Raw genomic sequence first — 27,385 nt, 5'->3', positions numbered from 1 at the left:
TGTGGTGTGCACCTTGACAGGATGTGAGATTTTCTGTGAAGAGCACTTGAATGAGCCCTTCCTGGAGGACATCATCCAGGGGGAAACCCCCAGTAGTGATGGCAGGGTTCCTGCAAAAGCACTGAGACAGCATGACCCTGCTAACCATTGCAGGCTCCATGGGGCATTTCATGGATGTCTACAATGGGGTGTCTGGAAGAAGCCACACACGGCAGTTTTCAGTACCTCTCCTCTCACGGCCAAATAGAGGAACAGGACCTTCATCTCTGCACCCCAAAGCATTGTCAGTAGCTGCCATGTCAGGCCCATGATATCTGGGAACCATTGGCCTACCCTGCTCAACGTTGACCCTCCTGCAGATGTTGGCTTACAACTCCCATAATCCCAGGCTATTGGCTACTGTGGTAGGGGATTATGGGAGTTGTAGTCCAAAAGCAGCCGGGGGGGGGGGGCTAAGTTGAGCAGGCCTGCCCTAGACTGTCATTCCAAGTCACTTACCTGGAATGACCCAGAATTTTTTTAAAATCACCAAAAATCAACAAAGTGACCAATTGCTATGTGGGTTAGGTGGTGAATAGCACCCATGGTGCCCCACCACCCAATCCACTGTGGCATCCCTGGCAGCTACCCATGGTTGATAATGGGGTTTTTCCCAAGTCCCCATTGTTCCCTATGGGTGAAGCAAGCTGGTGCACACCCCACACCCAATATTTGTTCCTCCCTCCCCATGCAGAATGAAACATACATTCCAACATGAAATCTACAGCATTAAGAGAAGTGTTAACCTATTGCAAACTTTATATTTAAATTAAATTGAGGCTGGGCCATTTTTTTAAAAAACAAAAAACAAAAACAGATTTTATTGTATTTTTAATGACAAAAACAGAACCTTTAAATTTACACACATCTCTTAAATCTACACACATCTGATGTGTACCATTTTATTTCCATACAGGAACAATATAGGGAAAGACCAATCCTGATGAATCAACAGGTTCTACTATGTTAGGATGCTGTAGTCTTAAAAGCTTCTCTTTAAGTGGTTGGTGCAATGCTATAGGTACGTTCCTCACTTTGTGTTGTACAGTACTACATTTGCCTTCATCTGAATTTTATGTTTTTAATGTATGACAGTGCCAGAGTATCAGCAACAATGTAAAAAAAGTCAGCAATCTATCAGCATATGAATACTTCATCATCTGTAATACAAGTGCCATGCTATTTGGGTCTAACACTATCTGCATATCTTTCTGATGTTTCCAGCCCAATATTGAGACTCCTTTTGTGACATGTACACTTTCCCTTCTGCACTCTGACCTTTGTATTCTAGGACAGCAGTGAAGTATCCATTTATAGCAATAGGGAAACCTCCATATCCCCATGCAAGGACGTCTGAAGGCTGCAGGTGCAGATCTGATGTAGTAAGGAATTTCTTGTAAAGTAGATGTGAAATGATAGTGTACAGAGAGCCAGAATCAGCCATCATCCAGACTCCATGGCCATTAAGTTTTACTTGACAATGTGGAGACAGGCTCTGTGTCTGTCTCACTTAAAATGCTGTCAGGAAGTGGCTCATCTGCCTCATCCCTATCATATATTTTGAAAAATTGTGTTCTACCCACGTTTGGGAGCTGTGTGTGCTCCCAATTTTTGGAAGCAAAGTATTAGGAAAACTTGGGTAGAAGTGATTGTGTGGAAGCACAATAGGAGGAAAACCTGGGTAATTTTTCCTCAAACCTTGCACAATCACTTCTACCCAGGATTTCCTCTTACCTTTCTTCCACACAACCAAAAATTGGGAGCACACACAGCTCCCAAACCTGGGAAGAACACAGTTTTTGATTTTGTGAAACCTCAGTGAATGGAGGTAAGCAGTGAATGGAGAGGACAGCAGACTTGCAAACCTTAGCAAAGTGTCCCTTTTTCTTGCACCTGTTGCAAGTTACTGTATCTTCCATGCAGGACAGTGAGCAAAATCAGCTTTGTGGGCAGAGTCTCCACATTGGTAGCACTGGAAGCTTTTTCTTTTGTGCTGCCACTTTTTGGGGCAGTGCCATAAGAGAAGATTGGGATTTGAAGTATTTAGACTGAACAAGTGCAGATTTCAGGAGGTTGGTTTTGGGGCACCAAAGAGAGCTATTTGTCACAGAGAAGACTATATTCCACCCTCCTGGCCATCTCTATAACTTTATCCAAGGAAGGTTTTCCTTTCAGTAGCAGCTTTGCATGCAGTTTGGTACAGTTTGTTTTCATAACAATCTCATCTCTGATCATTTCATCAGTAAAGTTGGCAAACTCAAGGCATACAACACTGTGACATATTGATGAAAGATTTACCAGGCAGTTAGGATCTAAAATAAAAATTTGTAACATTCAGCAATCACATTCAAAGTAGGTTTGAAATGATGATCTAAGGCTTGAAGAGCAGCTTTATAAGAATTGGCATCCCCTTCCCAGTTGGTTGGAAAGGGCAAACAAGTATATATGATTTGGCCTTCAGGGCCCAGGCAGTGAATCAATATAACCTTGTGCTTTGCTGGAGTAAAATCGGGTTGGTATAGTGAGGAGGTAATTGAAGAAATAGGGCCTCCATTGTTTCCATGGAAGAGTAGCTTTTCCTGAGATGGACAAGAAAAAGCGTGGTGGTGGGATCTGAGTCATGCTGCAGTGGGCATCCAGTGAACAACAGAAATCATGATAGAGAAGGGGAAAGTACCTTCAGGGGTTGTGCAGGTCAGGAAAGTGGAGAAACAACCAGCAGCCGTGGTAGTAGAAAGCAGTCCAGGAATGAACAGAAATGAAGATGCAGGGATATTCACAAGCTTTGCAGGTTCACACGCTTAGCTGGTTCAAAATCTCACCACCAGATGTTATATAGAAGCTTCCCTTGTAAACACAAAGTAGTCTTGTGCTAAGACTTTATTCAAACACAACTCCATTTCCTCTTTCCCTCCCTTCCCTTTCTGCCTCTACCCTCTGCATTCTCTACAGGTTTTCCCCTAGGACAAACGTCTAAAATAATAAAATATGAAAGATTACTAGATGGAATGCAACAATTATATAATTTTATTCAAGTATATCCCTTTAAGTTGAAACCTATTTAATTGTCATGGCATTGACTTCCCCCATAAAGAATTTGAAGAACTAGAAAATATCTATATGACCAAAGAAGAAGAGAAGAATTTGCTAGAAATCTTTAGCACCTTCAGGGAGAAAGAGAAATATGGTAAAAGGTATAAAAGTGGCCTCCAGGCTGAAGGTTAGAGCAAAAGGTAGGTTTCAGCACTGGAGACTATTAGTCTAATAGTCTAGATTAGTCTAGATAATAACAACTCTTACATTGTACATGCTTGTACACTGATTCACAGAGTTCTGATTCATTTATTGCTAGTCAGTGCTCCAAACACTGAAAAGATGGGCTGGTCAATTATATTGTCCACAAAGATTTGTGTTTCTTAAAATTAGAGTTGACCCTTAATTCCTGTAAAATACCAATCTTTCTGTCCATTACCCTTTTCTGAAATCATTATGGTCTGGCGGATCTTTATGCCAGAGCTTTAACAAAGGCCACAATGCCTCCCCCCGAATTTCTGATAACAGAATGAATTTCTTAGTAGTTTTTTGATGGCTAATTTAACTTCCTTGTTTCGTAAAGTATAAATCATAGGGTTTAGCAGAGGGGTTAGAAAGACATAAACTACTGAGATTAGTGTATCTTGATCTAGAGAAGAGGCAGATTTAGGTCTCAAATACACAAAGGCAGCGCACCCAAAGTGTGTTATCACTACAATGATGTGGGAAGCACAGGTAGAGAAGGCCTTTTGCCTTCCCATGCTGGAGTTGATCTTTAGGATAGCAGAGAGGATGTAGATATATGAGATGAAAATCAGTATGACTGTGCCCAGCAAAACAATGGAACACAAAAGAATAATCCAAATATTAGTCAGGTGGGTGTCTGTACAAGCCAGTCTCAGAACAGGAGAGAGATCACAGAAGAAATGTCTGATTCCATTGGGCCCACAGAAAGGCAACCTGAAGATAAGAGCATCAATACTCAGTGACACAAGAAATCCAATCACGCACAATGCAGCTGCCAGTCTGGTACAAACCCTTTTGTTCATCAGCACCTGGTAGTGAAGTGGGCAGCATATTGCCAAATATCGATCATAAGCCATAGCGACTAGCAGGAAACAGTTGTTTGCCCCCAAGCCAAAGAAGCAAAACATCTGTACAGCACATTCAACAAAGGAAATGGAATGATTGCCTGTTAACAGGGATGCCAGCAGCTTGGGGATGGTAACAAATGTAGTGCAAGTTTCTGAGACAGAAAATGCAAAGAGTAAGAAGTACATAGGACTATGCAGAGTCTGGTCAAGCAGTATGACTGACAAGATGGTGATGTTGAAGGCCAGGATCGTACCATACAGAAGGAACAATATCTGTAAAAGTAAACTTGTCCTGTTTTCAAAAATGGAAAGTCCCAGGAAGATAAATTCAGTCACTGAGTTGTTTCTTTTATTCATGTTGTAAACACAAATTAACTGACCTAATAATAAAATAAGATAAAGGTGTAAGAATCATAAAATGTAACAAGAGTTATCCCTTATATCTTAAGTGACCCAGAATGTCATCTGATGCTTAATTTTAGGGTTTTAAAATTAAAGACAAAAGTGAATAAAATAGGTAGTCTGATAGATATAATTATGGAAGGAAGAACAGATTTTCCAGAATGAAAAGGCAGTTAACCTTCAGTAAAAATATGGAAAATGTGCCAGCTCTACTCAATCCTTTTCATGCCTCCATAAAGCTGCCACTCCTATCCCTGCTTCAGTCTTAGGCAAGTGCATGGGAACAACTGCAAATGTGCCACTACTTCATATCACGTATTCTGAGACTGAATTTGAGTACTGAAAAACAAATTGAAAGGCTGTAGCCTAGATATGTTTATCTCCCTTTTCTTAGGATTTATGTATGTATGTATGTATGTATGTATGTATGTATGTATTTATTTATTTATTATTAATTCAATTTCTATACTGCCCTTCCAAAAATGGCTCAGGGCAGTTTACACAGAGAAATAATAAATAAATAAGACTGATCCCTGTCCCCAAAGGGCTCACAAACTAAAAAGAAACATAAGATAGACACCAGCAACAGTCATTGGAGGTACTGTGCTGGGGGTGGATAGGGCCAGTTACTCTCCCCCTACTAAATAAAGAGAATCACCATGTCAAAAGGTGCCTCTTTGCCAAGTTAGCAGGGGTTAGCAGGGCATTATATAATGAAAGCGAGAAAAACATTTCCATATAAACAGATGGCATGGGACTAAAGCAGGGTATTGTCAAGGTGTGGAGCATAAATCCATGGTCAAGGATAAGAACATAAGAACAGGCCTGCCTGATCAGGCCCAAGGCCCATCTACTCCAGCATCCTGTTTCACACAGTGGCCCACCAGATGCCACTGGAAACCTACAGGCAGGAGTTGAGGGCATGCCCTCCCTCTTGCTGTTACTCCCCTGTAACTGGTACTCAGAGGCATCCTGCCTTTGAGGCTGGAGGTGGCCTATAGCTCTCCAGGTAGTAGCCATTGATAGACCTCTCCTCCATGAAGTTATCCAAACCCCTCTTAAAGCCATCCAGGTCATTGGCTGTCACATCTTGTGGCAGAGAATTCCACAAGTTGATTATGTGTTGTGTGAAAAAGTACCTCCGTTTGCTGGTCCTAAATTTCCTGGAAATCAATTTCATGGCATGACCCCTGGTTCTAGTGTTATGTGAGTGGGAGAAGAATTTTGCTCTATCCACTTTCTCCACACCATGAATGATTTTATAGACCTCTATCATGTCTCCCCACAGTCTTCTTTTTTCTGCGCTAAATAGCCCCAGGTGTTGTAGTCTTCGCTCATAAGAAAGAAAGGTATTCTAGGCCCCTGATAATCTTGGTTCCCCTCTTCTGCACCTTTTCCAGTTCTACAATATCCCTTTTTAGATGTGGTGACCAGAATTGTATGCAGTACTCCAGGTGTGGCTGCACCATAGTTTTGTATAAGGGCATTATAATATTAGCAATTTTATTTACAATCTCCTTTCTAATGATCCCTATCATGGAATTGGACTTTTTCCACAGCTGCTGCACATTGAGTCAACACTTTCAATGAGCTGTCCACCACGACCCCAAGATCCCTCTCCTTGTCAGCTACCGACAGCTCAGATCTCATCAGTTTATACTTGAAGTTGGGGTTTTTCGTCCCAATGTGCATCACTTTACACTTGTCAACATTGAACCACATTTGCCATTTTGTCGCCCACTCACCCAGTTTTGAGAGTTCCTTTTGGGGCTCCTCACAATCCATTTTGTATTTCACTACCCGAAAGAGTTTGGTATCATCTGCAAATTTGGCCACCTCACTGCTTACCCCTACTTCTAGATCATTTATGAATGAATTTAAAAGCACTGGTCCCAATACAGATCCCTGGAGGACCCCATTTCTTACTTCCCTTCATTGTGAAAACTCTCCATTTATCCCTACCCTCTGTTTCCTGTCCTTCAACCAGTTAGCAATCCACACATGTACTTGTCCTCTTATCCCATGACTGCTAAGTTTTCTCAGGAGTCTTTGATGAGGAACTCCGTCAAAAGCTTTTTGGAAGTCCAGGTACACTATGTCAGCTGGATCATCTTGATCCACACACTTGTTGACACTCTCAAAGAACTCCAAAAGGTTTGTCAGGTAAGATTTACCATTGCAGAAGCCATGCTGGTTCTCTCCCCAGCAGGGCCTGATCTTCTATGCGCTTTACAATTTTATCCTTGAGGATGCTTTCCATCAATTTGCCTGGAACAGATATTAAGCTAACTGGCCTGTAATTTCCCGGATTGCCCCTGGATCCCTTTTTGAAAATCAATGTTACATTTGCTACTTTCCAGTCCTCCAGTACAGAGCCTGATTGCAGGGATAAGTTATATTTTTTAGCAAGGAGGTCAGCAATTTCACTTTTGAGCTCTTTGAGGACTCTTGGAATGGCTCCCTACATTCTCCCCGAACAACGCATTCTATTCATGAAATGATTTTATAGTACACAAACACATCATGAAGGTCTGTGTATGCCCCACTGGAATGTATGGGAGTGGCAACAGAATGTGATCCAGATTAAGTTAGGGTCCCCCTCCCCACTGACCCTAATCTAAATGCACCATCTCTTAATATAAAGCAATTTCTTCCTGTCCTCAATGGATGAAATCAATAATTGTTCTCCCACTTCTTTCAAAAGTATTTTTTTTTAATTTAAAGTTATAAATATGTCTTTCACCACCATTTGAAAGACCTATCTAGTTCTTTCATCCACTTCTGATACTGTTTCCCTTTCTTTATCAGTCTTTAAGAGCAATCCTTCTCCAATTTGCCAATAATATATTTTTAAATGCGCACAGAAACTGAGGTGAGAGAGGAACAGAATGGGATAAATGCATACATATACAGATAGATAGATGCTGTCACTGAGAAACTTACCTCTAATTATAGGGAAGCAGTTCTGCTTCTTAGAGAAGTGTTCAATTTTTATTATGGTTATTATTACAGGAGCTGGTTCAGCACTTGGGAATATGTTCTCCTGATTATTCTGTTGCTTTCTAATGTAAGAAATTGAACCAGGGGAAAAAAAAATCTCTTGAGTCAGATGGGTCCAGGTGGAGGGTTTGCCAATAAAGCTGAGCATTTATTTGAATCATATGAAGTGATTATTGTTTATTTTAATTTAACTCAAATTATGTCTCTTTCATATTTTTAAAATATTTCTTTGAACTTTTTCTAAAAGGAAAAAAATATAGTGTGTGGTTGAAATAAACCATGTAATAGAGTTCTAAATCAACATAACACATACAGTGCCTCAGGTTTCTTGCTACTCCAGTTATTTATAAAGGATGACAATGAATAGTGTACGATTTGTCTAGTGTTATATCATCTGTGTTAAAGCTTAGTTTGTGTATTTAATGATCAGCTTCCTTCCCTTTATTCAACTTGTATGACTTATTTTAACTTCCTTCCTTCCTAAACCTAATGGCCAGTAGCGGCCGGTGAGGGCAGCGCTGGGGGGCGGGTGGGGAGAGGCACCTTTAAAAATAAATCAACTGGTGCTAGCCGGCATTAGCGCTGCACCCACAAGCTGCCTTGAGCACCGGCACTCCACCCGGAATCCTGTGTGGGCCGCCGCCTGTGTGCAGAGGGTCTGGGCATGCACAGAGGTCAGTGCCATTCTGCCACCCCGCAGGGATGCCAGGCGCCCCGGAGCCCCACACAGGATTCTAGATGGAGCGCTGCTCCATCTCAAGGTAGAAGCCGGTTTATATGAGGGGGAAAGACTTGGGAAAGTTTCTGTTTACCATAAGTCTTGCTTCAGGTTAAGCATCTACCACTTCTATCTAGTTTTAAAACTGCTGTCCCAAATTAAACACTTCCACTAGCTCATATAAGGATAGCATTTTATATTATCATATGCCTTTGCAGTGTTGAGAAACAACAATAATATTATGGAAGCTTATATCCAAAATTATACTGCAAGCACATACAGTCGGGTAATTCATCAAGCTCTTTTTCCTCATTAGAAGAAGAAATGCTAATGGTTCTTGGTGTGGTGTATTGTAGAATGATATGTATTATCTATTTCCAACTCTAAATGTTTAAGAAGTTCAGCAATGCAAAACTGGGCTAAGGGATTATATACTGTATAATACATATAATTTTTTGAGGCTGTTCTTGTGCAAGTACACCAGTACACTAGAGCAACTGGAAGATCTACTGGACGACGAGATTTGCAATGGTTAATGCATTGTAAACTGTGACGGAATAGTGCAACCGTTTCAAAACAAGAGTAAAGGGTTGTTTAATGCTTTGTTGTAAGCTGGTGGCCATTCATAGTTTCCATCCACTGAAATGTATTTTCCAGGCAGGAGCGCCCATATTCTCACTGAAAAAACATTTATCTGCCCCTCCTCCTGCTCCATTTTGCTAAATGTGTTGTGGAGTGCGTGTGACATGATTTTTTAAAAAAATGTTTTTTAAATGGGAGAGCGAACGGGAATCCTGTGGCGAGCCTGGAAGCGGGGAAGAGAGGAACTGGTGCACTAGGGTGGGAGCTCTCTTCTATGGTGGTGGTGGCCACAGGCCCTTCAGCTCCTCCTCCGGGACTGCTGGGGGCAGCCATAGCAACAGCAGCAGCCTCTGCCACTCCTTCTCAGTCAGGGCCCCAGGCAGAGCCTCACTAGGCCTGGGGAGCCTTGCAATGGTGGTGGGGCGCCTTTCTCCTCTCTGCCGTTGCCCTTGCTGCTTCCCTCATGCCTGGCCTTCTGAGGAGGAAGGATGGCGGCAGTGCACCTCCAGATAGATACATACATACATACATACATGCATAGGAGGGAGGAGGTGGAGGTGAGCACTCCACCAATGAGGGCTGTGGGATTGCACAGAAGTAAATGAATCATGTTTCAGTTTACTGGGCTTCCTTTTAAGTAAGTGACTTTAAAGCCATAATGGAGGGGGTGATCTGGTTCCGGTGACTGTGGGTCTCACACCTGTCCGTTGTTCAACAAGTATGCTAATTTCCTCCCCACTGGGAGGTGTGATGCAAAGTGGCCCTATCTCCTGTGCCAGATAAGATTAGGAAATTGGTGAACTCTTGCTTCAAGATGATGGGAGGTCTGTGTTTGCCACAACTGCAAAACACTACAATGCATAAAATACAGGGAAAGGCTCCCTACAACAGAAAACATAGTTACTTTCCTGCAGCACATTTACAACATCATAGGGCAAAAATGCATCATTAAAATTTGAATCAAGGCATGGGAAATGTGAATGCACCCTGCTGACAATGCAGCGATACCAAAGTGGAAACACAGGCAATATGGAGGGGCACTTAGTGGATATGTTACGATGACGTTGCAGCGTGTAACTTGGAAAACGCCCTGTAGAGGTCCATTCACCCTAATCTGGAAAGCATTTTCTGCAAAAGGGAGGAAGTTCTACTTTGATTCAGCTTTTTTTCAATGCTTTCTCTGCTGCTCATGTGAGCTACTCCATAGATATATGGCAGTGAAAAAAATCCTGGGGGCTTTCCAGATTGTGAGCCTTACACCACAAAAAGTGGTGTAAACTGCAACGTTTTGTGGTGCCGAATTCAAACCACATTATAGATCCATTGTAAGGGGGTAAGCCTCCTACAAGGGGCAAATACAACTTCTTCTTCTTCTTCTTCTTCTTCTTCTTCTTCTTCTTCTTCTTCTTCTTCTTCTTCTTCTTCTTCTTCTTCTTCTTCTTCTTCTTCTCCTCCTCCTCCTCCTCCTCCTCCTCCTCCTCCTCCTCAATGCAGATGCAATGTTATAGGGCTGTGACACAGCAATAAGATCTGAAAGAAGGCGTCAGAAATATGAAAGGCATCTTCCTTACAACACAGGGGCTGCAATGTCAAAATACAGGGAATCTGGAAGCACACTCAAGGGACCAGTTGCGACACTGTGATAGTGTGCAATCTGGAAAGCACCCTGCTACACTTTTCAGAGCATGTTTCCAACTGTTTGTCAGATTATTAATGTATCTTCAAAATAGTATTCTCTCCATGTGTTAGAAGAAAGATTAAATCATGACTTTTGATTGTAGAATGTGATCTAGCAGCAAGGACTCATCCTGGGCCTGTTCTTTAGTTTTGTTCACAGTATAATAAGAACAGAAATGCTGGGCAGGAAAGGTATAACCCACGCTTCAGCTATTCCCCATACCATCCTTACCTCAGTTTCTGGATGGGACAGTTGTGTAGGGAAATTTTTGCAGAACATGCCCCTCAGATGTGACCCAGGTCTTCTGATATTACCTTTGCAGAAAAAGTTGTGTTTCAACACTTCCCATACTGTGAAAGTAATGTGAGGCAGAGCCCATAGTTGCCCTGGTTGAAACCAGGTGCTAGAATATATTACATAATACCCTTGGCATCACGGTTGATAAGCAGCAACTGTCCTCCTGCATGCCTGAGTCTTTTTGTGAACTTTCCAATATATACAGTAGATATAGATATAGATATAGATATAGATATAGATATAGATATAGATATATAAATCTTCTTTAGATAGTGATTTCTTGCTGCCACTCACCCTCCTGGCATGCCAAGAATGCTCCCCACGCCTTTACTGAGCCACCAGCTCGGTGGTGGTTTGGTTCTGGCCTCGGCACATACATGGCGGCCATTTTCATGAACTGAGCAGCTTGGCAAAGGAGCGGGGAGTGCGCTTGCCACACTGGGAGAGTGAGCAGTGGTGAGTGGTGCCAACTGCGCCAGCTGAGCAGGGTAAGCCGCCTTCTTTCCCCTCTTACCACCCCTGCCCACTGTCCCTGTTTGTTCCAAACTGGTTCTCCTGATCCTTGTTCAAGGAGAACCAGTTTGGGATGAACCGGTTGTGCACACCCCTATCACAAAGTGCTTAAGTGTGTAATTGAAATTAATGGCTGACACTCTCGGTGGCACTCCAGCAACAGATGGAGGGATAAGGGTTGCAAGGAGACTTTGTTATCACTGTGCTGAAGGCTTCCTGTTTAGCGAGCCGGGGGGGTGCAATTTTTGCCTCTCTCCTCTCCCTTCAAAAACTCTTTACACTTGTATAAATATGTTTCCAAGGTCTGAGCAACCCACAGGATCAGATTTATACAAGTGGAAAAGCCTTTTCAAGGGAGGGGAGAGATGGGGAAATCACTTCTCCATTTCTTTGTGCACCTGCTATACTTCACAAGAAGCCTTCAGCATAGGGATGCTGAAGGCTCCTTGTGCACCCTTCTACTGCTGGAGTGCTGTGGAGAATGTCAGCCAGCATCACCATGGCTGCATTCAGACATTGCACAAAACTGGAGTTACAGGTTACTGGCAAACCTGTAACTCCAGTTTCGTGCGATGTCTGAATGCATGCAACCATGGCCTCACAACCAAACCACAGGGTTCATTTTACTTACCAAACTGGAATTTGGAGCTGAGATTACTCCTCATTTTCACTGCTCTAAACTTCTGTTAGAAGGGGCTGTTGTGTTGCCTGCATGCATCCGCTGCTATAACTGTGGTTACAGGTTATGCGACCAGTGAGAGGCCAGCTTGGAGCAGCGTCAACAGCAGTTATGCTCTAGGCCTTACCCAGCACTCCATGGTGTGTTCCCTGATGGAATACCCCTCCCCTCCCTGCACACTCCCTACTTCCTCTGCCTACCAACAGGCACACCAGGCCCTGCTACTCTTCTAATTAAAGCGCAAGCAGCACTACAGGGAGCACTTCTTGAAGTCTAATCCTTGCAGCAACGGCAGTGGTAAGGCTGTGCTGGAGCTGTAGAACCACCTCGCCACCCCCCCCCCAAGCGATTTCCTGGAGCTGTGAAGTCATGCCCACAGCCTGGCACCAGCATGCCTGTACAAGTGGGCAGAACCAAGCTCGGAGGACCAGAAAGTGGGAGGGGAAATTCTAACCTGCCTCTGGAGTTTCCCAAACTGGGGGTGGAGGATTATCTGTGACGGAATTCCCAGTTTAGAATGTTAACTGCAAACTGCAGTTCTAAGCCAGTTCCTGCGATGTCTGAATGCGGCTTATGAGAGTGCTTAACTTTAGTCAGATCAAGTTATTAGTGACTGTGCCCACCCCCAGAACAGGAACACATGTGGGGCTACCATACACCAGGTTATTTATTTATTTTTATTATTTTATTTATTTATTTGATTTGTATACCGCCCTTCCAAAATGGCTGAGGGCTGTTAGGTACATCAAGGTTAGACCCTTGATGCACCTATCTCAATATTTTCTACACTAACTGCTGGCAGCTCACCAGGATTTCGGGCAGGAGTCTTTCCTGCCCTACTCAGAGACAGATGGCATTGAACCTCGGACCTTCTATATGTAAAACATGTGCTGTTCCACTGAACTATAGACCCAGTAAAAAGTTCATCACTCCTGTTGTACAGTTATTTCTCTTACAGCACAGCTATCCCTCAGTGATGATGCGGTATTGCACCACTACACTGAATAAGGCTCTGCTAGTATAAGAAGAATAAAAGCTAGGCGCTGAGTGAGAGTTGATTATCTGGGAAGGCTTGAGAAGAAGATTCCCCCCCCCACCACGCCCCTGTTGAAAGCTTTGTTGACATCCTTCCCTTGCCTTTGTGCTTGTCTTTGCCCTTCCCCAGGATTAATCATCCGCTTTATCTTTTATTTCTTTTAGGAACATAGGAACATAGGAAGCTGCCATATACTGAGTCAGACCATTGGTTCATCTAGCTCAGTATTTTCTTCACAGACTGGCAACGGCTTCTCCAAGGTTGCAGGCAGGAATCTGTCTCAGCCCTATCTTGGAGAAGCCAGGGAGGGAACTTGGAACCTTCTGCTCTTCCCAGAGCGGCTCCATCCCCTGAGGGGGATATCTTACAGTGCTCACACTTCTAGTTTCCCATTCATATGCAACCAAGGCAGACCCTGCTTAGCTAAGGGGACAAATCATGCTTGCTACCACAAGACCTGCTCTCCTCTGAGAGATTAGGAAAAGAACAAAAGGTATGGTAAGCACCAGATGTTTTAATAGATCTATAGACCCCTGCTGACTGAGCAAAGAGGCACCTTTTAAAATGGCTTTATTTTCAGGGAGAGAGCAACTGGCCCTATCCATCCCCAGAACATCATCCCTCTAGTGGCTGTTGCTGCTGTTTACCTTATGTTTCTTTTTAGATTGTGAGCCCTTTGGGGACAGGGAGCCATTTTATTTTATTTATTTATATTTATATTTATTTAAACTGGTTTGGGAACTTTTGTTGAAAAGCAGTATACAAATATTTATTGTATTCATCATATTTGTATAGAACCTTTGTTATTTGTATGATACATCTCAATGCAAACTAGTTGAGACAATGGGCAGACAAATACAAAGCAACCACAAATATTTTGTACGCAGCAAGTCTGCAGGTGATTGGGCCCAGAGGACATGAACATTTTAATGAAGCCATCAGGACTTCAGCCTCTGGAGTTCAATTCTCTGCAGACACTGAACCAACTACTAACGTGACAGCTACATATAATGCCTTTTATTTTCAGATATCTGGAATGAATAAGATCCTTTCCTCTTCACAGGTAAGTTTCTTCAACCTAGCTCTATCTGAGATGGAATCCATGTTCTGTCTAAAGATTCCTGGAAGACTGATCACTGGCAATCTATTCTGGTGATATCTGAGACTGATATTTTTTTTGGGGGGGGAGTGGGGAAGCAACAGATTACAATCTAGAGCAAAAATATGTTTAGGTTTTGACATACTTAAAGAATCTGATCTAAAGTTGTTTAATATATCTATATCTATATCTATATCTATATCTATATCTATATCTATATCTATATCTATCTGACACATTCCTCAGCAAACTAAGAGGGCTTGCTGCTTCCACACCAGCCAAGAGCCCATCCATGAAGCTTCTCAAGGTGGGGGCTGCTCCATGTCTTAACAAGCTGTTATGTCATCACTGCTGCACTGCTTCTGCCATTGGGAATAATGGTCTGATTCAGACCACTGGTCTGTCTACTCCAATGCTGTCTACTTTGATTGGCAGTGGCTCTCCAAGGTGCCAGAAGGAAGTCTGAAAGCTTTTTAACTGGATACATAGGGGATGAGTCTTGGGCCAATGTTTCCCTAGGCACACCCCTCTGACTTACACCTGCATCAGGGTAAGAACCTTTGCTCTTGTGACCTGCAAAGGCCATAAATGTTTTAACTGCCCTTCTAAAAGGGGCAATGGAACCTTTTGCTCACCAGATTTGCTGTACCCTAGGGACAGCCCTGCACAGAACCCTAGACCCATGTAATGTTGAATCTGCCTGATGCATATACGTCAACAAGCCAAGCTGTGTGCAGCACAGCTACCAGATAACAGCAAGGAAGATTCAGTAAGTGTGACATGAATTTTTTTTAAAAATTCATAAATTCAAGTTACTAAAAATGGAATACAGTCCTGTGCAATCTATATATGCTATATATGAATATTATATCCTTCTGCCTGTACATTCTGCAATATAACTACTTATATCTTCCACCTATTAAATTAGACCAAAAATATTCTCAGCAGGATAGACTAGGCTGAATTGAACAATATATTTCCCCCAGACTGGCCCGTCACATGGAAAGGAACAACCATCCCTCCCTGCTCACCTAGCACATCGTCCCTGTCCCCAGATGTCCTTGCATGAACATATGGGGGTGGAAAATCCAAATGTCACCTAATCACACAGTTACTTTTAAACATGTAGTAAATTAACTTCATGGTATGGAGGTAGCAGGAGCAAAGGCAGCAGTAGGATAGCCTTCCCTTTTAGGATTCAGTTAGAGGAGCAGAGGGTGCGAGGTGGCCTCATTAAACTTTGAGTGGGAGGTGACACAACCTATTTTACTGATTTGCCTTTTATCCAGTCCAAGTTTATAAACCTTGTGAGTTTTCATAGCATTTCTTTCATAGGAGAAAAAAAATACAGTTTGCTGTTCTAAGCACACTTACCTTGGAGTAAGTCCCACTGTGGCTTATTTATGAGAAAACAAGTATTTTTGGGGCTGCACAATTTGGAATATCATAAAATCATACTCTGGGGCTATTCTGACGATCAGCAAAAACCGGGCTAGCCTCCGTTAGCCCGATTTTTGCCAATCGACAGAACCACTGGGCTCGGCTGCAAGCCCGGTGGTTCTGGAGCAGGTAACACACTCAAGAACTCCTGCCCCAAAACCAGGTTTGCGGAGCGAGCGCGAGCAAAAAGCCGCTTCCCAGCTCCGGGGGTCTCCCCAATATGCCCTGTAGGCTCACACAGGGCAGACTGGGGCTTCCGGGGGCCGCATGGCTCCCAAGCTCCGCAGCCCCCGCCGGCTTCATCTCGGAGCCGGCAATTGTGTGGGCAGCCGATCCAGGAGGGAGCCCTCCCCGCTCGTGAGTGGGGAGAGCGGACTTAGCCCGCTCTTCCCGCTCACCGCCCCAAACCGGGTCTCACGGATTGTGAGACCCGATCCTCTGTTAGCTTAGCAAAAAAGCTGGCGTTGACTGTTGTCCAGACAGCAACATCCTACAACCTTGATCTGAGGCTTGTGTATTAATCTGGAAGGGTGAGTAGACAACAAAAGGGATACTTTTGTTAGAAGGCTGAGGTTTGGCATTTACAGTGAATGTGTAGTGACTGCACACATTAGGAGTGTGCACGGAACTGGCACAGGCAGTTCAGTTCGAATTTGAACCACCCAACTACACACAGTGGTGTGCATGGAACAGCCTGGTTTGTGAACCAGTTCATTAGAACCAGCTGTGGTTCAGTTCATGCTGTTGAACTGGTTCGACCTGGTTCAACCATGTTTGAGTACTTTGCTTGTAAAGGGGAATCTGGTAAGTTTTTCCCTTTACAAGCAAAGGGTTATTTCCTATTTTAAAAGCGGCTCAGGGGGTGGCCGTCTGAGGGCACCTTACCCACTGACATGGTGGCGGCTGTGGTGGTAGCTCCCCAGCGGTGTCAGTGGCTCTTTGGCAGCAACCCCTCTCGGCTCCACAGGCACTTCCTCCCTGCACCACAGGCTGGAGGACAGCCCACAGTTTGTGTGTGTGGGAGAACCAGCAGGGCCAAGAGGGGCCACCACCACCATAGAGTCACCCTTGCCAGAAAGCAATCGCCATAGCCACCACTGTGGCAGTGGGGAAGGTGTCCTCTTGCCCACCCCAAACCTTTTTTTAAGATAGGCAATCCCCCTTTGCTTGTAAAGGGGAATCTCTACTGAATTCAAGGCAATTGAACTGGCCAAACTGGGCCAAACTGGTTTGATCCTAACCAGGTCTGGTCTGGTCCAAACTCAGACTGGCCCTCTCTTTTGGGAGGCTTGTCTGGCTCAAATTTGAACCAGTCAAAACGGGCTGGTTCAAATCAAACAAGGTTCAATCTGAACCAGTTCTGTACACCCCAAACACACATGATAAAGCCTTCCAACAATCACCACGTGTGTTTGAGCCTAAAGATGCTGCAGGGTTTTAATTGTTCTGATAGTTTAATTGTTTTTTAAGATGTTTTTTATCTGGTGTTCATATTTATGTTTCTGTTTTAATTGTTATTGGTTTTAATGGTTTCTGTTTTTAATTGTAAACCACCCTGAGCCATTTCAGAAGAGTGGTATAAAAATAGAATGAATGAATGAATGAATAAATTTGCACCCACATGATTGCTACTGCCAGTGTGAAACAGATCTATGATTCAGAGTAATATATTTTATTAATTAATGAGTTTGACACAATTTTTCAGTGATACATATTCTAAAATATTATTCACATATCTGAATCAATGAATTAATTAATGTATTATGTGGTGAAATAGCAGTCAGACTTTGTGAATAATGTGCTCTTTCCTCACAAAATTGCGACTTTCCCCCCACAACAGAACTTTATTCTGGAAAAAAAATAATGAAATATAATCACACTGTAGTGACAGAATTCTTCCTCGTGGGATTCATGGACCATCCAGAACTCCAAATTCCACTTTTCACTGTGTTCCTGGTGATCTACATTGTCACACTGATGGGGAATCTTGGAATACTCATACTAACCAAGATTGATGCCCAGCTTCATACACCCATGTACTTTTTCCTAAGAAACCTGTCAGCTGTAGATGTTGGTTATTCCACTGCCATAGCTCCCAAGTTGCTGCTGACCTTTATAGCAAAGAACAGAACTATTTCCTTCACAGGATGTGCTATGCAATTCTTTGTGTTCTGTGGCTTTGTAACCACTGAAGGTAGCCTTCTGGCTGTGATGGCCTGTGATCACTTCACTGCTATCTGCAACCCATTGCTGTTTTTGACTCCGATGCCCACCAAACTCTGTGTAGCATTCGTGACAGGTGCATATATCTGTGGCACTGTAAATTCAGCTGTTCATATAGTTTTAATATTTGGTCTGTCCTTCTGCAATTCAAATGTCATCAATCATTTTTTCTGTGACACCCCACCCATTCTGAAGCCGTCCTGTTCAGACACTCATATCACTGATATTGTGCACTTCATCCTGCCAACCATAATTGCCTTGACTACTTTTCTGATTATCTTGGTTTCCTATATGCACATCCTCTCGACCATCTTGAGGATCCACTCCATCCATGGTAGACGCAAAGCCTTCTCCACCTGTGCCTCACACCTGACAGTAGTCGTAATCTTTTATGGAACCATCATCTTCATGTATTTAAGGCCAAGCTCCAGTTTCTCAATGGATCAAGACAAAGTTGTCTCAGTGTTTTACACTCTTGTGATTCCTATGCTCAACCCATTAATCTATAGCCTTAGGAACAAGGATGTAAAGGATGATTTGAGAAGGGTGGTAAAAAGAATGGTATTAACATGGTAGATATTATTATTTCTATAACAATGTTCATTTGACTATTAGCAACTGACATTTCACCCATGCAATATTCTCCTATGTCTGCAGCATATGAACTATCTATCTAAAGCCCAGAACCTGATTTTTAATCAGTTATCCTATTTTATCTTTAGAGGGAATAAATCAAAATTTGTATTTGTTGTGATTATTATGCGAAATGAGAAAGTAAAAATGTACTTTAGGAATATGCAACTTTTTCTCATTTCATTTTTTTGTTTGGCTTTTCATTTTCATTCATTTTGTTTCCATTCATTTTTATTTTATTCTTTTAAAAATTATTTTCATTTTACAGTTCATTTTCATTAAAAAAAAACCAAAAACAAAAGGGAGTGTATCTTTTACTTTGATTTGTTCCTCCTGGCTGGAGTTCCACTGCATAATCGCCACGGTGCTTTCCAGACTTCGAAATTGAGCAGAACCTGACAGCTAACCTAACCAGCTTCAAAGTATGTCACGTTTTGAAGCCAGTTAGGGTTAGGCACCAGATTTTACACCACTTCCTCTCATGCTAAGACTTTCAGGGGAGAGAGTGAGAGAAAGGTGGAGGAGAGGAAGCAACCCCCAGCTCCCTGTGAGAGAGAAAGAGAAGAGGAGCAGAGGGCGGGTGACGTGTCAGCTTTCCCTCCCGTCCTGACCCCGCTGGTGAATTTGTGTAAGAGCGCTGGGATCGTGCAGGAAAAATAATTGCAACTGAAGGAGGCACCACTGGTACTGTTGCACAAGAGCAGCACTGGGGGGAAAGTTTTCTTTAAGCCAGTTGCAGAGGCTGGTTGCTTTGCATAAGAACAGTGGGATTTTTTTTTAAAAAGGCTGATTTCAAAAGCAGAGAGGCAGAGATTAAGATGTATCCACTGATAAGCCCCTCCATGTGACACCCCAGGGAAAACAGAGCAAGCCTGCAAACTGTTCTCAAAATGAAGAAAATCCAGTACTATTTTCTCACACAAGTACAATGCTTTAAATCTGAAAGGTCAAGATAAGATCTGAATACAGGCTGTGGCTGTTCAAACGGCACCTTGCTGTTTCCATTTGCAAGATGGTGTCAAAACCCAGATTGTACAAACGTACACCAAGTCTATATGTAGCCAAGCAATGTTAAGTTGCCACCTGGAAAACACTCTTGTGGAGGCCACTTAAATTCCCTCAATATTCCAGGAAGCAGCAAGTATCCCAGCATGAAGGGCAGGGTGGTTTAAAAACATGGTTGTCACCATGAGGCTTAAGAACAAATGACTTTCTAAGAATCTGAGCTTTAATTTTTGTTTTAAAAGAGGAAGTTTATAGCCCTTATGCTTATGAAAATATGTCTGAAATTGGCTAGGCAATACCTGCTGAAATATCAGAAACCAGAGAGGTGGCTGAATAGGATTTCCAATGGACAATGCTTGGTCCATCAGAGCTCAGGAGCTTCAGGAGGGATGATTTTGGGTACAAGTACAGGAAGATCCTGCCAACCCCCTTTTTGACATGGAAGAGACAGAGACAGCGGCAGGGTGGGTGGGGGGAGGGAGAGAGAGTGTGTGGGTGTGTGTGTGGATTTAATGCACATAAAACTATGCTGATCATCTGGCCAACCCTTTCTATTTCTTAAAGCAACATTTAACATTTATCATTTCCCCCTATAGCTCTGTTCAGGAGATCATGCACTAGTGCTTCCAAATATTCCTCTTCTGAGCTTTGGTATTTATCTCTGCAGGCATCAGTATAGGGGGCAGGGCTTTCAGTTGGTGTTGTAACAGTGTATACTGTACAGCTCCTATATGCCTGAATAGGGCTCTTGCATCTACTCTTATTCACACATTGTTAAAAGCATGTACAATCAGCATACACGGTATACATATGACTGCAGTTCTGTATGTTCTGTATGTAAGTACACACATTATGTTCAACTCTTGTCAAACAGTACACACAGTCTGTACTCTACATTTTAAAAAGTCGAGTCCTCATGTTGACTTCTAAAATAAACACATATACACATATTACATTAAAACATGTATGTCCATATAGATACCTGTAAGCTTGGACAACATAACATGTGAATAGCCCTTCTAGTAGCTTGTTTTCCATTTATTAGAGATCAGAGGTACATTATAAAATCCAGGGGGATCCAAGTACATAAATCAATCACATTTAAATTGCCTTGAATATTCTAACGCTAGTAGAGAAGCTGTTGCCTCTGGTGAATTAAGTGTCCATTGTTGACATAGATTGTGAATTGTAATGAGAGTATGTTTTCCTCGTTTTTTCTTATAGTGTAGATGCTGCTGCTCACCCAAATGCACCTTGGGTACAGCACCTTTCCCCCAGCCTCTTTTAGGAAGCACGTGGCAAACAGAGCTATCTGCTTGGCAATGAGGGCTGTATGGGCATGGTGTTACAGCTGTTGGGTGCATGTGCTTGCCCGGCTGCTCACCTGGCATTTTGGAGACATCCATGCCACCCATCAAAGGAAGCAGCACGGGCGTTAGCTGGCTGTCCTTTTGAGAATCAGATAGGAATTTTGCCTGATTCAATTAGCCTGTGATGGGGTTGTTTTCCCTACCTCTCACTGCTTTCCTTAGGTAGGTTCACCCTGGCCATAACTGGCAGGTACAGAACTTCTCTAATATGGAGGCACTGCTAACCTTAAAGGCTGGACAGCAGAGACTAATCAGCCTAGCTGGGCTTGCTCATAGAGTGAGGATCAACATTAGGGCTGTGATCCTACTCTGAGCAGGGGTGTAATCACCCGATAGTCTGAAAAACTGTTATGGAGCTGAGTTGTTTGCTCCTGCACAATGGGTGGATACAAGGCTATCTAGCTTATGCAGGGCCCAAGGCAATAATAATTTGTGGGGGTATCTGTGGTGAATCAATATTGTTCCTGCCATGCCAGAACTAGAAGAGTCTCTGTTGCTGACTACTTGTGAGCATGATGCCCTGGGCAAACATTCTCCACTCTCCCTTCAGACAGTCCAGGGTGGAGAGCCCAAGTCCATTGCGTGTTTAATTTGGCTGTTTGGATACTGAAGTTGTAGCCTTTTCCTTCCACATATTTGCCCTGTGTCTTCATTAGTGTGGATGCAATGTGCTCCATATTTCTCAGCTAAAGTTACTCACCATTTCAACTTTGGTGGGGTTGTGTGTGTGTGTGTACACACACACACACACACACACACACACATCTGAAAAGTATTTAATTTCAATGAAATTGGATTTTACATAAGTGTTTCATCAAATCAACATTGATTAAATAGTTAGACACATCCTGCCATACCCAGCACTATTCTTTAATATATTTTTCCCAGTGTCACCCACCTCATGCAGCAGGTTGACCAGTCCACCAAGGCTGGCCAACACGCCAGGTCCAGAGTGGAGGCATGGTCTACCCACTGACCCCAATTAGTAAATGCAAAATGCTCAAAATGTTTTGAGTGTCTCAAGCGCCATTTTGGAGGGCTGTTTTTCCAGGGAGAGCTGGCCTACTGATCCCCATTGGTAGACTAGCTCTCTCTGGAAAAAACGCCCTCCAAAATGGCACCTGAAACACTCAAAACATTTTGAGCATTTTGCATTTTTTTTCGAGCTCATTTCGTGCACATCCCTACTGGAGAGAGATTAAGTGCTGCAAACTCCAGCGATAGAGTGAAGGAACGCCACTGCTTTTTAAACTTGATTTTTGGGACTGCAGGGTAGATACTGGAGAGAGCTAGAGTGCTGCTAACTCTAGCAGTGGAACAGTGGAGTAAAGAAACTCCCCCGTGTGTGTTTACTTGAGCTGGAGTCAATTCTGTGCTGCCTCATTGGCCAACCTACCAACCAATCAGGCCAGGAGTTTGTGCTGCTAAGTGTTGGACTTCAACTGTTGAGGGTGAAAAAACTCCCATGTTTGTTTAGTTGAACTGAAACCAATTCTTTTCTGCCTCTTTGGCCAGCCTACCAACCAGTCAGACCATGGGTTTGTGTTGCTGTCCATTGGGACTGTCCACCTGCAGAGGTGCACCTAGGTAATTTTGGAGCCTGGACCTAAAGGCCTTTAGAGGTCGCCCTCCCCTGCAAATTAAGTATAACTATGATCTGCTGGGTGAAAAAACCACCTGGGACAGACTACAGAGGATTTGGGGGGCCCCAGGGGATGTGGAGGCCTGGACATCAGCCCCAAAGTCCAGGGGTAAGAGCACCTCTGTCCACTGGCCTTATTGGAGCAACTGTGGCTTTGTCTTCTAGGATTGACAGAGCTCCAGAGGCAGGCATCAGCCTGAGAGGTGAAGTGGTGGTGGGGCCTCCCAGCATGAACAAGGTGCTGGAGGCCACAAGCAGTGCAAGAAGCCAGGAAACTCTTGCTGAAGGATGGTGTGACACAGGGATGGAGAATGACGGGCATTGCAGTTATGTCAGTGATGCACCTCAAGGTGATGGGAGGGGGCTGAGTGAGGGAGGGGAGGGAGGGGGAAAGGGGATGCCACAGGTGATGCCTGTAAAAGCCTAATAAGAGTAGTAAAGAGGGGGCCTAATTAAGAGTGGCTGGAAATGTGAAGCATGTGATGGGGCCTATAAAATGGAGACAGCCAGTGATGAAGGGCAGTAAGACAGAGTGTGAAAGGCTGTGATGGTGACTGACAAATGCCAAGAAGGAGAACTGGGATGACAAGTAGCCCCCTCCCTTGCTTATTCTGAGGCTTGACCCCAAGGACCCTCCTCGCAGCCATGGTGGTGTGGACCCATTCGGACAGCTGCTATGTATTGGACCAACTGCGGGGTGGAGAAACTTCACAAGTACACATTACTGGAGGAGCTGAGGACCACTGCTGGAGCACTTGGAGATTAGGAGAGTAGGAGAGCTGAGGGTGGCCAAGGTCTAGTGCTGTGCTCCATTCTTATTTCTGCACCACCACCCCTGTCTTTTTGGTGACTTTTTGGTGTCATTTTCTGGTGTTCCAGAACCTAATCCCCCAATTTCCATTGACTCAAGGTTTCATTATTCGCGGTTTCGTTATACACAGCTGTAGACTGGAATGGAATATCAACGGCCACCTGAACTCTAATATGTTAGGCTGCTGGAGCCTGTACTTGTTTACATAATGGATAGTTTAACTGTAAGAGAAATGGATATGAAATTATTAAGTTAGCTGAAAGTATTTTAATACTACTACAATGAATATTTATATACTTCTTTCAACAAAAATGCTCACAGTGGTTTACATAGAAATATAATGAATGGATGGATGGGTGAATAAAAATGGTTCCTGTTGTGAACTACACCTGATTTCGCACTCTGTACATGCTCAGAGGGAAAGAGGCAAAGTCACATCACACACAAACTGAATTGGATCTTGGTGATGGTGACCATGTAGGATCTGGGCGCACAAACAGAGATAGAGAGAGACACACTCAGAAAGTTCAATAGGCTTTATTATAAAAAGTTGCTCATCAGGACAAAATAAAAACATGTTTCCGATTCAAAGTGTAGTGTAATGTGCCTAACTAAAATATGTGTGTGCAATCAGTAATTACAGCCATCTAATAATCTAACAAATCCTAATAAAACATTTAGAGAGAAGAAGGAAGGAGGGAGGGCTTAGGAAGGGGGTAGCAGTGATTAGTAGGAAGGAGGGAAGAGGGATCCAAGGCTTGTGAAGGCAGCATATGACCAGGATCAGAGGCTTGAGAGTGGTGGGGCTTTCAGCTGAAGGAGAGAGGCTGTAGCTGGGAACAGCAACTTGGGAGCGGTGGTCTGGCTTCTGGTGGTCAAGCAGGCTGGTCAAGCAGACAGTTTGCTCAGAGCGAGGCAGAGAGTGAAGGTACCATAGCTGAGGAAGTCTTGACTTCTCACTGCGCAGCAGAAGACACAAACAGACAGTCTCTTCTCCCATGGAAAGAGTTCCTGCCTCTAGCCCCGTGGCTTGGGCAGCAAATTCTTGGATTACTCATGAGCAGACCTTGCTTCTAGGCACAAGATTGCTAGTAGGCAAAAGGCTGCTCACTCTTTGATCCCCATAGAGCCTATTTGAAAAATCCTCACCCTTCTTGAGTCCCCAGAAAGGTGACAATGCTGTTACCTTCTGGATAATGTCTTTTAATTAGTCAAGATATTAGCCCAGTCCAGGGAGATCTTAATCTCATCTTCTGTTAGCTGCTATCTTGAGGAGGGGACATTGCCCAAAGCAAATCTGCATCTCTGAGCTGCAAATGGGCATCTTCTCTTGTCCCCAGATTTGGGCCTGGTCCCAGAAGGTGTTAGTAAAAGGACTAAATCTACAGGTGTTCTTCTAGGGTGGAATTTCTATAGACAGCAACTGAGTAATCCTCTTTGGCATAGCAGAGCAATCATTGACAAAGATTAACATAGACTTCTTGCAACAGGAAAGGGGAGATCAGCCCCTGGTCTCTTCCACAATTTATTCCTTAGTAAAATGGAACTAGACACAGGCCTGAATTCCATATAATTCTGGGTTGGTAGCTCTGGGTTGAATGTTGAGGTCAAGGGGGGAGTCCCCAACATTCCCTGTCACCAATGGGCTCACGATCTAAAAGAAAATATAAGGTAGACATCAGCAACAACCACTGGAAGGATGCTGTGCTTGGGGTGGATAGGACAGCTGCTATCCAACCCCCTGATAAACAAAAGAATTACCACCAGTGGTGGAGTCAGGGAAGGGAGGCATGGGTTCTTCCCTATCCCCGGTGGCCTTGCCCTGCATGAGCCGCTCACACCAGTGATGCCCCTTGCACATGACATCATGCGCAAATGGGCATGGCCTGTTCGCCAGTGGGCCTGCACAAGCCCTCCAGAGTGCATTCCCAGCCAGCGTTCACTGGAGGGAGAGAAGGGGAAATAAAAATACACCCAGCCAGCAAATGCTGGCTGGGAATGAGCATGACCCCTCTGGAGACTGGTCCATGCCCACATGCGCATCATGCACAAAAAAGGCATGGCCCAGTCTCCAGAGGGCCTGCACAAGCCCTCCAGAGCTCATTCCCAGCCAGTGTTTGCTGCCTGGGCACAATTATTTCCCTTCATCTCCCTTCATCTCCTAGGGAGGGAGAGGAGAGAAAATAAATGCACCCAGCTAGCCAACACTGGCTGGGAATGAACTGTGGAGGGCTAGCATGCATGGTCCATCTGTGGCTCATGGTTGAGTTCTTTGAACCTGTCCACTCAATGGTAGCTTCACCCCTGATCACCACTGTAAAAGGTGTCTCCTTAATGAAACACAGAAATAAGATAGCAAACAGAATATTGTTCTGGAAGCACCAGTTAATAACTGGGAGACTGTGTAAATGGTTCATAAGCCGGGCTGCCTTTAGGGGTTGGCCATGGGGGATGGGCTCCCTTGCTCAGAGCCCCAAATCCCATCAGCCACCTTCCTCCTCCATGACCTCTTCCAGAGAGGAAGTGCAGCAGTGGAGGACCTGCATGGAGCAGGGGAGAGAGCTCCAAGCCTCACCTAACTCACTACTGCTTCCACCTTCATAGGTGCTGTATTATAACATTAGAGATGTTTTAAAATCACTTACCTCCATGATGGGTCTTGTAAGAAGTGCATAGAATGTATCTCACAAAAGGGGCTGATGGGGAAAAAGTATAAATGTTTCTTCCCCTACTCTGGGTGCATTTATTTCAAAGGTATGTGTCAATTCATAGGCAAGCTGCTGTGAGACAAGACTTGAGATATTGTAGGAGTTGACACAGAGACACCAGCCAAAAGTGAAAGCATCTCAAGGATGCAGAGTCTAGCTCTCTAATGTAATCTGTTGCTGTGCTCTTATCAGGATGATGTAATAATTATCTATGTATGAAAGTGGTGGAAACTGGTCTTTTTAAATGTTCCTAAATGCACATAGTGGCATTTTGCTACATTTTGTATTTTCTTTTCATGTTCAATTTTTTAAAAAGTGTGTCTGAGGGGAGAACTGTAACACATTGCATTTTTCTCATCACAACCTGGAGGGTAATTGTGCGACTATCAAACATCAGATCTGCTGGGGTAAATAAATGATGCTGGCACTCAAAGTGCACAGCACTTTTACAATGAATTCTCACCCCTAACCCTAGGGTTAGGGTTAGGGTTAGAGCCGGTGAGAATGAAGACGAGAATTCATTGTAAAATAAGTCAGAAGGGAAGAGCTGGGACTTCTGCTGCACTCCTAAATGAAAGGACTATGTTTCATTGAGATCCATGACACTTACTCCCACAATGCCACTCCTTGTATGACTCCCAATGCAGTGTTGGGGTGGGCAGGGTTGCAGCAGGCCTTGTTCGGTACACTTGCCTGAGTCAGGTGAGGTGAGGTGACCAATTTCCAGGGAGTGGAGCAGTTGCCTTTTAAGCTAACCCTGCCCATGTCCTGCACAGTCCAACATAAACACAACATTCACCCACCGGCTCCTTTTCTCATTGAGGACACAGCTGGTTGCTTCAAGGGCCAAGAACATTTTTTTTTAACCACCCCTGTTTGGCTTGTCTTTTGGGGGTAAAACCTGTTTTTCACTAAGTACCTTGTGCCTGGTGACTGGTTTTCAGTAATTTGTGTAGTCCCCAGTCAGGTGAGTGCAGGTATGGGGTTTTTAAACCCAACTCCTGGTGTTCACGCAGAGGCACCATAGGTATGGAAGGGGAAATCTATGGGACAGCCACTCAGGGTTTTGTGGATGAAATGCCATTAGGGATTTCATTAGAGAATGAAATGCCATTAGGGATTTGTTTGACTCACCCATTCAAAGCTTTGCAGCTTGTGTGGGTGGTGCCTTGAGCAATCCTCCCTCAATGCAGTAAACTGTGTGACTTGGAAGAGGTTAGGAACATAGGAAGCTGCCATATACTGAGTCAGACCGTTGGTCTATCTAGCTCAGTATTGTCTTTACAGACGGGCAGCGGCTTCTCCAAGGTTGCAGGCAGGAGTCTTTCTCAGCTCTATCTTGGAGAAGCCAGGGCGGGAACTTGGAACCTTCTGCTCTTCCCA

At 43.8% G+C, this 27,385-nt stretch overlaps 2 protein-coding genes across 3 annotated transcripts; one reads left to right on the top strand and one right to left on the bottom strand.

The window, feature by feature from the left end:
• Nucleotides 1-3,557: 3,557 nt before the first annotated feature.
• On the bottom strand, nt 3,558-4,523 carry LOC128327125 (olfactory receptor 10K2-like). The gene has a single exon (XM_053255469.1). It carries the CDS (start codon nt 4,521-4,523, stop codon nt 3,558-3,560), a length of 966 nt encoding a protein of 321 aa, XP_053111444.1.
• A 10,312-nt stretch (nt 4,524-14,835) lies between these two features.
• LOC128335100 (olfactory receptor 1019-like) lies at nt 14,836-18,409 on the top strand. 2 transcript variants are annotated; one of them, XM_053272925.1, is made up of 2 exons: nt 14,836-14,939; nt 17,451-18,409. In XM_053272925.1, the coding sequence occupies exon 2, from the start codon at nt 17,474-17,476 to the stop codon at nt 18,407-18,409; it is 936 nt and encodes a 311-aa protein (XP_053128900.1). In that variant the 5' UTR covers nt 14,836-14,939; nt 17,451-17,473. The 2 variants fall into 2 exon arrangements, with proteins under 2 accessions (XP_053128900.1, XP_053128909.1); XM_053272934.1 differs by lacking the exon at nt 14,836-14,939 and adding an exon at nt 17,035-17,062 and having other exon boundaries at nt 17,496-18,409.
• The last annotated feature ends 8,976 nt before the right edge of the window (nt 18,410-27,385 follow it).

The sequence above is a fragment of the Hemicordylus capensis genome, chromosome 1 (assembly GCF_027244095.1).
Source record: "Hemicordylus capensis ecotype Gifberg chromosome 1, rHemCap1.1.pri, whole genome shotgun sequence".
Lineage (NCBI taxonomy): Eukaryota > Metazoa > Chordata > Lepidosauria > Squamata > Cordylidae > Hemicordylus > Hemicordylus capensis.
The sequence above is the reverse complement of the archived record's forward strand: the minus strand, read 5'-3'. Positions and strand labels throughout refer to the sequence as shown.